Source organism: Apium graveolens, chromosome 8, assembly GCF_009905375.1.
Source record: "Apium graveolens cultivar Ventura chromosome 8, ASM990537v1, whole genome shotgun sequence".
NCBI classification, from domain to species: Eukaryota; Viridiplantae; Streptophyta; class Magnoliopsida; order Apiales; family Apiaceae; genus Apium; species Apium graveolens.
Window position 1 is genome coordinate 113,602,507 of NC_133654.1, and position 12,424 is coordinate 113,614,930.

Here is a 12,424-nt window from a genome sequence, read left to right on the forward strand (position 1 = left end):
TTATAAGAATAATATGAAGCAGGAAAGAATATGGATAAAAGTGAAAATAGGTTTATTATAAATGTCGTAACTAAGATTTAAAATAAGTAAAAGTGTGTGGTTTAGACTGGTTCTCTATTTTCATTACTGATTATAAGATATTGTTATCCCAACTACACGAATTCAATTGCAAAAATAACACCGATATTGTTGTCTCTAACTAGAAAATATGATTAATGTCATTTAGACGATATTTAGATATTTAAAGAATTAGATTACAATAAAAATTATTTAATGTTTTAGAAATTCAAATGTGTTTGGAGTCTAAAGGAACTACTATGAACTAATAAAATTTAAACTAATCGACATGTGAAGATTATTGTAAAAAATGAACCGATTATCATAACATGAAATATAAATGCATGAAATCGAATGTAACGCGTGCAAAGCACGGACTATCATGCTAGTTTCAATTTATATGTTAACCCTACTTGAAAATAATCTCTCTATAATAATATTTTTCTGAAGATATTACGGTATAGTTTTGTACTGTGACTAACATATATAATTTTGGATGATACAGAATTTTTGTAAAATAATAATAAAAAGTTTGACAAGAATAAAACGAAATAACGATTGTCAACCGGTTGACGGAATTAACATTTATACATGCACAACAATAACATTTGACTTGTACCTTGTCAATGTAATTGGATTTACAGAACAATGTAAGACCATTTCTGATATAAACATTTCTTGTCAATGTACATATCGTAACAACTGAGCAGGTCGCTTCTAAGAATGCATGTAATTCACTGCCTTTCATTCACTATAAATACAGCCATTCTAACATCGTATTCTCCACAAAAATATACCATTTCTTTTATACAATACCAATATACACAAGTAATATTATTACAAAGATTCAAATAATGGAGATCTCAGTTTGTTCAGTGTTCACAATCATTTGTCTTCTGTTACTCTCAACCTTTTCATCAGCAGCTATTAATCCCTCTAGTTCTGCTCATGATTTTGTTAAATGTCTTGTTCGTTTCAGTTCAACTTCCATATCCGAAGTCATTTACACCTCGCAAAACTCTACTTACACATCGGTCTTGAAGTTCTCCATTAACAACTTGAGGTTTGATACACCAAGCACTCCTAAACCTATTGTTATTGTGAAGCCTGTCGACGAATCGCAAATCCAAACAGTCATTTATTGTTGCAAGAAACATGACATTCAAATGAGGATTCGAGGTGGGGGACATGATTACGAAGGTGTCTCCTATGTAGCACATACCCCGTTTATGTTACTTGATATGATTAATCTTCGTTCTATCAAAGTTGATCCCGTAAAAGCTACTGCATGGGTTGAAGCAGGTGCAACGCTTGGGGAGCTATATTATAGAATTTCTGAGAAGAGCGATACACTTGGATTTCCTGCTGGAATATGGTCAACAGTTGGAGTAAGCGGACTTGTTAGTGGTGGGGGATATGGCACGTTGAGACGAAAGTATGGGCTTGCTGCCGATAATGTACTTGATGCACGATTAATTGATGCCTACGGTAGAATTCTTGATAGAAAATCAATGGGAGAAGATTTGTTTTGGGCCATAAGAGGAGGTGGGGCATCTAGTTTCGGTGTCATTATTTCCTGGAAATTAAGGCTTGTTTCTGTTCCCAAAATTATCACAGTCTTTCAAGTTACAAGAACTTTAGAGCAGAATGCAACGGAAGTACTTCATCGTTGGCAAACTGTTGCCCCAAGGCTTCCCAAAGATGTTGAACTACGAATTGCAGCAAACGTAATATGGAAGAATTTACCAAATGAACCGCAAAAAACTGTACAGGATGATGGCTCTGCAGGAAGTTTGGAAAATAATAAAACTGTAAACGTAAATTTTTTAGGACAGTATCTCGGACGAAAAGAAAGACTCATTCCTATGATGAACAAAAGGTTCCCAGAGTTGGGATTGGTGGCTGACTCGTGCTTTGAAGTTAGTTATATTCAATCCGTACTCGTGTTCTCTCTGTTCTCGGCTACCGATTCTCCTATTGGTTTGTTGAATAGAACTGCCTATAAAATTCCTTTCAAAGCCAAATCAGACTTCGTGGACAAACCTATATCAAAGGAAGGGCTTGAGGGGATTTGGAAAATTCTTCTTCAACAAGATCCTGGAAGAACAAATTTCCTCCTTACATCGTATGGAGGGAAGATGGCTGAAATATCAGAGTCCGCAATTCCATTCCCACACAGAGCAGGAACATTGTACATGATGTACATGAGGGTACGGACCGACGGACACACATCAGATTCAATGAAGTGGATCAGAGGTTTATACAAATACTTGACTCCTTATGTTACAAACTCTCCGAGAACTGCATACCTAAATTACAATGATTTCGACTTGGGGGTCAACAAACCTCACGGTAGTACCAGCTATAAGCAAGCAAGTTTCTGGGGTAAAAAGTACTTCAAGAATAATTTCGCCAGGCTCGTTATAATTAAGTCCATTGTGGATCCTCAAAACTTCTTCAGGCATGAACAAAGCATTCCTCCTTTTGCTTAGAATTCATACAGTTAATTCAGTTTGTCAACAATCAATTCCATTATTGTAAGACTTAATCTGTAAGTGTGATTTTTTAGAGATAATTGTACGGCCGTATGCTTATATTCAGAAATGATGATAAGCCGTTGTTAAACAGAACTGTAATTTAAGAAGCGCCATATTTCTACTAATTACATCACAGTAACTTTAGGTTTATATTCAGTAGAACGAATCAGTCGATGAAATTTATATATTTTGAAGACTCGTTCCTAAAAGTTGGGTGATATTAATTAAATCTTGTTACAAATATGTTAAATGATTCATATGACTAGTTCTTGTTACCGTAAAAGTTGGATAATATTAATTAACACACATACAAGAAATGTAAATAATACTGAATATATAGAAACATAATTTATGAAAATTTCTTCACTGACATTTAGAATAATGTGTATTTACAGGGTAAGGTATAATGGAACTGTACAAGAGGTATATATAACTTAAAATGCCACACTTTGCCGACCCAAAAGCTATTTCGTGGGTTGACCAACTAAGCAACTACTGATTTGACTATTTTGACTAAGTAATAGAAAATAAAGAAGGGATAAACTAGTGGCTAGCTAAGTTACAGCTCCAACACCCCCCTCGAGTTGGAGGGTGAAGAATTTAACCCCAACTTGGAAAGAATGTTGTGATGGTGAAGAAAAGTTTCGAGCATATAAACGCAACGGAAACAGTAATTAAAAATGTAAAAAATCAGAATTTTTGAAACCCGCCGCAAGATCCATGCGAAAAACATATATTTAATTCGTAGATTAGATTGTTTACCCTAAGAAGTTTTACCAATTGGATGACTAATAAAGATCCAAAACTTGTTCAATCACCACGCATCATGCTCTCGCGATCTACGCTCTATCGATATCCACACGAATGCTTGAACTCAAGGATTGAATGTGTACTAGCACAAACCCGTTTATTCTTACTCTCTCCATCTTCTCTCTTGGTGGCTAAGGTTTTAGTAAAAGTCTTTCATACAAAATCAGCCACACAAGAGATATTATATAGATAGTAGAAAAATGAATTATAACTCTTAACTAACTAGGAGTTATTATTAATTTGAAATTCCTATTTGTATTATAATTAAGTCTCACTTAATTATTTAACAAATAAATTTCCTAAATTAATATTAGTAAATTCGAATATCAATATTTATCTAATTAATTAAGTCATACTTAATTAATATTATAAATAATTCGAATTACTTTAATAAAATTTAAATCCAATTTAAATTAAATAATCATTCAAGCATTCTTAGTATGTGACCCTATAGGTTATTATTACGTTGGCAAAGGATTTTAAATCCAATTTAAAATCGTAAACAATGAGCGGCATCTAGTAATACATCATTGCTACTCAAGTAATAGTAATTGAATCGGTGATCGATTAAACCTTTTGTGAATAATGTACAATATAATATAATCGCTTTAACCATATATTATAGATTAAAGTAGAGGCATGTAATGCGTCATCCTCATCATAGTTTAATCCAAGTTTTCTTGATCAATGAGTAGACTATCATATCAAATCAATATTTGAGCGTGGCCACGCATTTCGTAGTCTAGCTCACACAAGAGGCCAATAATATCACTCCTAAAATAGGAGGGTTAAATCCCTACTAGATCATTCATAATTCTCATACGATTCATAATATACCCAATGTCCACTTTTATCATTACCCGGTCAAGGATAAATTTTAATGGTATCAATGTATATTAATTCTCGTATAGAAATATAATGACTTCAGGTCTAAGGACCATTACATCATTATCACTGTGAGAATTACTTATAACACAACAGACATGTAGAATCTCACACCGGGTCTGTCTAACACCATGTACATGTACATCTTCCTGTGTCTTTGACTTTAGTATCACTATACCTATGATCAATGAGATGTGATCATCAGTCAACAAACACACTAGTCTTGATACTATTCTCGTAATCTCATTTCTAAGTCACGTACTTAGAGATATAAAATTACATATCATATGCCAAAGACATTTATTAATATAACATTTATATCGCAGTAAATTAAGAATTAATAAATTATAAAGGGAATAATCGATAGAACATACATATTTACAATCCAAATGTTTTTAACTAAAACATCATAATGTTATCTCTAGGGCACAAACACTATCAATCTCCCACTTGCACTAGAGCCAATCACCAATGTATCTAATATTCATGGAACTAGTATGACCATCGTGCTTCTGCTGCGACAAAGCCTTAGTCAGTGGGTCTGCAACACTATCATTACTATGCACTTTACAGTTATATCTCCTTGATCATTAATCTCATTAATAAGGTGATATCGCTTAAGGACATGCCTAAACAGTCTCCTTGGATGTTTCGAAAACATCAATATATTCGGCTTCCATAGAATCATCAATGTTCTTGTTGTGAACTATTCAAGCTAACATCAATTATATTTAGACAAAACACAAACCAGGCATAGACACATAATTATCCTTGTCTATCCGTAAATTAGGTTAAAAAACTAGTATTAGTGTAACACTTTACAACTAGTTCCCTATCTTCTCCTTACACCAAATATAAATCTTTAGTCATCTTCAAGTACTTAAGAATATTCTTGACAACTATCCAGTGACCCTCACCTGGATTAGACTGGTATATGTTCGTCATGCTTAAAGTATACGAAATATCAGGACAAGTACATATCATTGCATATATTATAGATCCAATTGCCGAAGCATATGGAGCTTTTTCAAACGACCCTTATCATCTAATGATTTAGGGGTAGTTATCATTTGAGATCACTATCCCATGAGACATCAAAACAAATTATTTCTTTATCTCCTACATCCTAGAATGATGCAATATTTTATCAATGTATGTACTCCAACTAGGTCGATTAATCTTTTCAATCTATCTTTGTAGATCTTGATCCATAATATGTAGGTAGCATCGCCTAAGTTTTTCACTGAGAAACTTTTTCTTAACCAAGTCTTAACAGCCTGTAGAGAATGTATGCCATTCCTTATTTGTTATATTTCATCTACATATAATACTAGGAATGTCACATGACTCCCATTAACCTTCTTGCAAACACATGGTTCATATTCATTTTGAATAAAGCCAAACACTTTGACCATTTTATCAAAATGAATATTCATTCTCCTTGAGACTTGCTTCAATCTATAAATAGATTGAAGCAATTACAAACTATCTTAGCAAACTTTGGATCGACAAAACCCTCAGGTTGTATCATTTATACATCCTCTTCAAGGCTCCCATATAAGAAAGCAGTTTTGACATCCATTTGCCTAATCTCATAGTCAAAGTAAGCAACTATTGCTAACAAAATTCTGATAGACTTGACCATAGTAACCGGTGAAAAAGTCTCACCATAGTCTATACCATGAATTTGTTTAAAACTTTTTGCCACTAGTCGCGTCTTATAAGTCTGTAATTTACCATCCATGTTAGTTTTCTTCATGAAAACCCACTTGCACCCTATAGGTTTTACCCCTTCGAGTGGATTAACTAAAGTCAGTACTTTATTTTGATACATGGATTCCATCTCGGATTTCATGGCCTCTAGCCATCTCTTGGAATCTGAACTGTTCATAGCATTTTGGTAGGTGAGAGGCTTATCATTATCCGTAAGCATCACATCACCATCTTGAGTCAAAAGAAATTCATAATTTCTCCCGGGCTCATGGTGAATCCTACTAGATCTACGAATAACCTATGTTTCTAGGACAGGATTACTTTCAATATTTTGATGTACATCCTGATCTTATTTCAACTCTGGTTCAATGTTATCATGTGGTTCTCGATCTTTATCGAGATGTATTATCCTCCCACTGATTTTCTTAGAAAGTAGTTCTCCCTAAAGAAATACAGCGGCCTGAGCAACAAACACTTTGGTCCCGGAAGGATTATAAAACTATACCCTAGTCTCACTTGGGTATCCCACAAAATAACATCTATCTAATTTGGGTCCAATCTTGTCAGAGGCTAAATGTTTTACAAACGCTTCACGTCCCCAAATGTTCATAAATGACATGCTTTGACATTTGTCACTCTATATCTCATACGGAGTATTTTGAACCGCTTTAGTCAAAACTTGGTTAAGTGTATATGCATCCGTTTCTAGAGCATAACCCTAGAAACTGAATGGAAGATCCGCTTGACTCATCATCGATCGCACTATGTCCAACAAGGTAAGATTTCTCCTCTCAGAATCTCTATTATATTGAGGTGTTCCAGAAGGAGTAAGTTATGATACCCTATCACACTCCTTCAAGAAACTCTTGAAATTGAGGTTTAAGTATTCTCCTCCACGATCTGATTGTAAAACTTTTATACTTTTCCCTTGTTTTCTTTTCTACTTCGGCCTTATATTCTTTGAACATTTCAAAAGAATCGGATTTGTGCTTTATAAGAATCACATATCCATATCTACAGAAATCATCAATAAATGTTATGAAGTAGTATAAGCCCCCCTTGCCATCATACGCATTCGATCACATACATCATTATGTATAAGTCATAATCGTTCGGTGGCCCTTTCACCTGATCAGGTAAAAGAAACTTTAATCATTTTGCCAATGAGACAAAGTTCGCATCTTCCGTATGATTCAAAATTAAACTTATCCAAGTATCCATCTATATGTAACTCAGAAATGCATTTCTCATTAATATGGCTTAACGACAATGGTAGAGGTAATGTTTGATTTGAGTCATCTTAGAACATATAATTTGTTAACTAATTGTGCAACATTATAGGCCTTATCATTAAAATAGAATAAACAACTATTGTTTATTTAATTAAAATGAAAACCTTTCTTGTCCTGACAAGAAATTGATGTAATGTATCCCCTAAAGGCAGGCACGTAATAACAATTTATCAAGTTCTCAATCTCGCCTATATGGGCAAAATTAGGTATTGAATTCCTTCAACTAGAGCAACAACTTTTGCTCCAATTCTAACCCTATACCTGAAGCTTGACCATTGCTAGTCTTCTTCTTTACATCTTCCAAATAAGCTCGATAATTTAACTTCCTTTCATCCAGTTATTTCCACAAAAATAACAATCATCTCCTTTAGCAACACCACTATTAGGCTTCAAAAGTCCTTTGGGATTGGACTTTAGTTTGGCACCGAATAAGATCAAATCTTCACCTTTCCTGTCCACTTTCCTTTCCCATTTATATTCCATGTGTACATCATCAATATGGACGTAATCATGCCTTTACCGTGTTATTTTTAGCAGTTCTAAACATGCTTAACAACTCAGTGAGTGTTCTTTCTATCTCATTCCTTTTGTTCTTAACAAACTAAGAATATAAGTTGTTCAAAGATTGTTCGATCAAATCAAGCTGAGACTCTAGACTATTCTTGAAACCCAAAATATCAAGGTACATATACCTATCATCTTTAGAACATATGGTCCAACCAGATATCATTCTCCCATTAATGCAAAAGTATGGTGTCTTATTATTGTCAAATCTTTCTAACGAGCCTATCCTTCAAACACCCTTTGAAGGTGCTCAATCATATCATAAGCATCATTATGCTCTTGTTGCTTCTAAAGCTCAGCAGTCATAATTGCAAGCATCAGACTTGAAATATTAGTTGCATACTCAATTTGCTTTTCGTAAGCATTTTATTCAGCACATGTTTCATTTTTAGCTAGAAGAAATAAGGGAGAGGTTTGAGTGACATCCTTGAACCGGAGGACAATCCTCAAGTTCCCATGTCAATTGAGGAAATTATTTCATGTCAGCTTGTCCTTCTCAAGGACTATTACATAGAGAAGTTATTTGTGTTATTTGTCATTTGATATCTACAATATTAAAGTGCATAAAATGACTTAGTCTACAGATGATCATTAAATTATGTTCAAGTGATTATTCATATATATACACAATATATATCTCCCACTATTTTTATCAAATCAATAGCCCTAACTATTAATTCGGAAAGAATATCTTCTATATCCTTTCTAGTGAGCCAAGATCCATATTTCACCATGTGTTAGGCCAGCTTTGGCTTTTCTCCTAAAACATGATTATTTAGATATACAACATTTGTCAATTATATCAACAATATAACTCTTGGATGTCTTGGTGGAACAACATTTGTTCATATTTATCTAATAAATCTCGCCAAACTCTGTGCCTCTAAGTTCACAATCCTATTGTGGTAACTTAGTTAAGTCTAACCCAATAGTTAAAAGTATCAATATACTTCAACACATCTCCCATGATAGATGGGAGTATTTCGCTTTGGCGAACCCACTCCTGGTCGATCTAGGGGTTAACATATTGGACTAATTGGAAGGCATCTGATCAACTTAATATTAACTTTAGGGTTTTGTTAATTTTAAAACGATCATGATCCCCATCATAAAGAGATTCCCAATTTTTCCTTGAATAAAATACTTCAAATCAATATTCGTCAATGGTTTGATTTCCAGGTAGTGAGGGAGTCACAACGGTCTCGCTTAAAACCCACAACCTTACAAGTTCAAAGAACTCACTTTTGACAAAATTTCCCCATGTTAGGAATAAAAAAATTTGTATTTTATTCCGTGTTTCATAAACACGAGAATCTCATAATCGTTTGTTCATTTTAAAATCTTGAGTCGTACAGATTTTATCTTGTTTAGCAAGCATGGCATGGGTGTCGTATCTAATACATACATCCTTAATCTAATTAAGCATGCATCTTTATGAACTACTCTACACATACATTCATCATATGCGCATATATATGTTAAGTGCAATAAATAAACGTGGTTGGTTATGGCTTAATCCTATGTAATCTTTATCAAGCTAATGACAAAGATCTGTCAATCTAAGGTGGAAAATAATTACAGGCTAACTGTTACATGTCTTTTTTCTTGTATTGCTTCCTTGGATGGCCTCCGTGTGGGATTACCCTTGATCTTCAAATCTTCATGTCTTCATGTACATTACAAGAATGAAATACGAAAACTAATATAATGAATTTACAAGAAGAACTCGAGTTACATTCGAGATTTAATAATTACAAGATTAAACGACATGCAAACCGTATTTGAAAAATCAAAACCATAAACTAAGGTCATAAGCCATAACCATCCACCATGATCAATTAACACAAAATAACATGTTAAAACACATAATCGGATCTTGACATATCATACCCATCATGATTTAATCATAAAAACCAAATATTAAAAAAATCAGAAAATTCGAAATTAAATATGATAACATTAAATCGCAGATTACAGGGTCTAAACGACGTCAAATGCCTTACAGATCAGTCGATGATAGATTTAACTATCAGTTTTGTTCAGACGCTTGATTCCATATGAAATAGCATATTCGTTCGCCAAAATCGGACACCAGACCCAGATTTCAGTAAATCCGCTGCATCCGATTCAGAATCGTATCAAATACAATTCATATAATAAGAACAAACACAAAACATGTATATATTAGTATATATACAGATTATATATTTATCATATGATTATACAACTCTCATGGATATCATATATTCAAAACATATACATACGTACGTATATATAAACATAACAACATGTAAAATATACAAAATTGCATACACAACAGTCATGGAATATTATATACATGTTATCATCATAAAACTAGTAAACACATAAACGAATTAAATACTTTTCACAAGTAGCTCTGATGTCATTGAAGGGTTTCGAGCATATAAAAGCAACGGAAACAGTAATTAAAAACGTAAAAATTCAGAATTTTCGAAACCCGCCGCAAGATCCATGTGAAAAACATATATTTAATCTGTAGATCAGATTGTTTACCTTAGAAGCTTTACCAATTGGTTGACTAATGGAGATCCAAAGCTTATTCAATCACCACACATCCCGCTCTCGTGATCTACGCTTTATCGATATCCACACGAATGCTTGAACTCAAGGATTGGATGTGTACTAGCACAAACCCATTTCTTCTTGCTCTCTCCATCTTCTCTCTTGGTGCCTAGGGTTTTAGTAAAAGTCTTTCATACAAAATCAGCCACACAAGAGATATTATATAGGGAGTAGAAAAACAAATTATAACTCTTAACTAATTAGGAGTTATTATTAATTCGAAATTCCTATTTGTATTATAATTAAGTCTCACTTAATTATTTAATAAATAAATTTCATAATAAATATTAGTAAATTCGAATATCAATATTTATCTAATTAATTAAGTCATACTTAATTAATATTATAAATAATTCAAATTACTTTAATAAATTTAAATCCAATTTAAATTAAATAATCCTTCAAGCATTCTTAGTGTTTGACCCTATAGGTTATTATTACGTTGGTAACGGATTTTAAATCTAATTTAAAATTATAAACAATGAGCGGCATCTAGTAATACATCATTGCTACCCAAGTAATAATAATTGAATCGGTGATCGATTAAACCTTTTGTGAATAATGTACAATGTAATATAATCCCATTAACCATATATTATAGATTAAACTAGAGACATGTAATGTGTCATCCTCATCATAGTTTAATCCAAGTTTCCTTGATCAATGAGTAGACTATCATATCAAATCAACATTTGAGCATGGCCACGTATTTCGTAGTCTAGCTCACACAAGAGGCCAATAATATCACTCCTAAAATAGGAGAGTTAAATCCCTTCTAGATCATTCATATTTCTCATACGATTCATAATATACCCAATGTCCACTTTTATCATTACCCGGTCAAGGATAACTTTTAATGGAATCAATGTATATTAATTCTCGTATAGAAATATAATGATTTCAGGTCTAAGGACCATTACATCATTATCACTGTGAGAATTACTTATGACACAACAGACATGTAGAATCTCACATCGTGTTTGTTCAGCACCATGTACATGTACATCTGCCTGTGTCTTTGACTTTAGTATCATTATACCTATGATCAATGAGATGTGATCATCAGTCAACAAACATACTAGTCTTAATGCATTATTATTGTCCCTTAATAATAATACTCGACTAGGGACCTTTAGAAATATTGATACTATTCTCGTAATCTCATTTCTAAGTCACGTACTTAGAGATATAGAATTGCATATCATATTCCAAGGACATTTATTAATCTGACATTTATATCGCAGTAAATTAAGAATTAATAAATTATAAAGGGAATTATCGATAGAACCTAAATATTAATAATCCAAATTTCTTTAACTAAAACATCATAGTGTTGTCTCTAGGGCACAAACACTAACATGTGAACACCATGGAGAGGCTTTGTAAAGACATCAGCCAATTGATGCAAAGTGGGAGAATAAGATAGAGATATGAGGCCAGAAGCTAATTTTTCACGACCAAAATGACAGTCCAGTTCAATGTACTTTGTTCGTTCGTGAAAAACCGGATTTCTAGCTATGTAGATAGCAGCTTAGTTATCACATTTGATAGAAGTAGGAACAATATTAGGAACCTACAAATCAGATAACAGACGAGACAACCAAGAAAGTTCAGCGGTGACCCTCTGTAGATGATAAAGAAACATTATGCTATTTTTTTGATTTCCAAGAAATGAGGCTACCTCTTAGTAAAACAACATAACCACTAATAGACTTGCGTGTATGTGGACAGGCTGCCCAATCAGCATCACAGTAGGCTTCGATATGATAAGAAGGTCTGGAATTATACAAGATACCTTGAGAAGGATTGCCTTTAAGATACCAGAAGACATGAATTGCAGCATCCCAGTGAGGCTGTCTAGGGGAGGCCATGAACTGACTTAAGTGTTAAACACAAAAGGAGAGGTTAGGTCTAGTATTGGTGAGATAATTAAGCTTACCAACAAGTTTTCTATAGGAAGAT

The 12,424-nt window shown here is 33.4% G+C and overlaps 1 protein-coding gene across 1 annotated transcript; it reads left to right on the forward strand.

Annotated features, from left to right (window-relative positions):
* The first annotated feature begins 885 nt into the window (after positions 1 to 885).
* LOC141678350 (tetrahydroberberine oxidase-like) lies at positions 886 to 2,686 on the forward strand. Its single transcript, XM_074484644.1, has one exon. It carries the CDS (start codon positions 912 to 914, stop codon positions 2,547 to 2,549), a length of 1,638 nt encoding a protein of 545 aa, XP_074340745.1. The 5' UTR covers positions 886 to 911; the 3' UTR covers positions 2,550 to 2,686.
* The last annotated feature ends 9,738 nt before the right edge of the window (positions 2,687 to 12,424 follow it).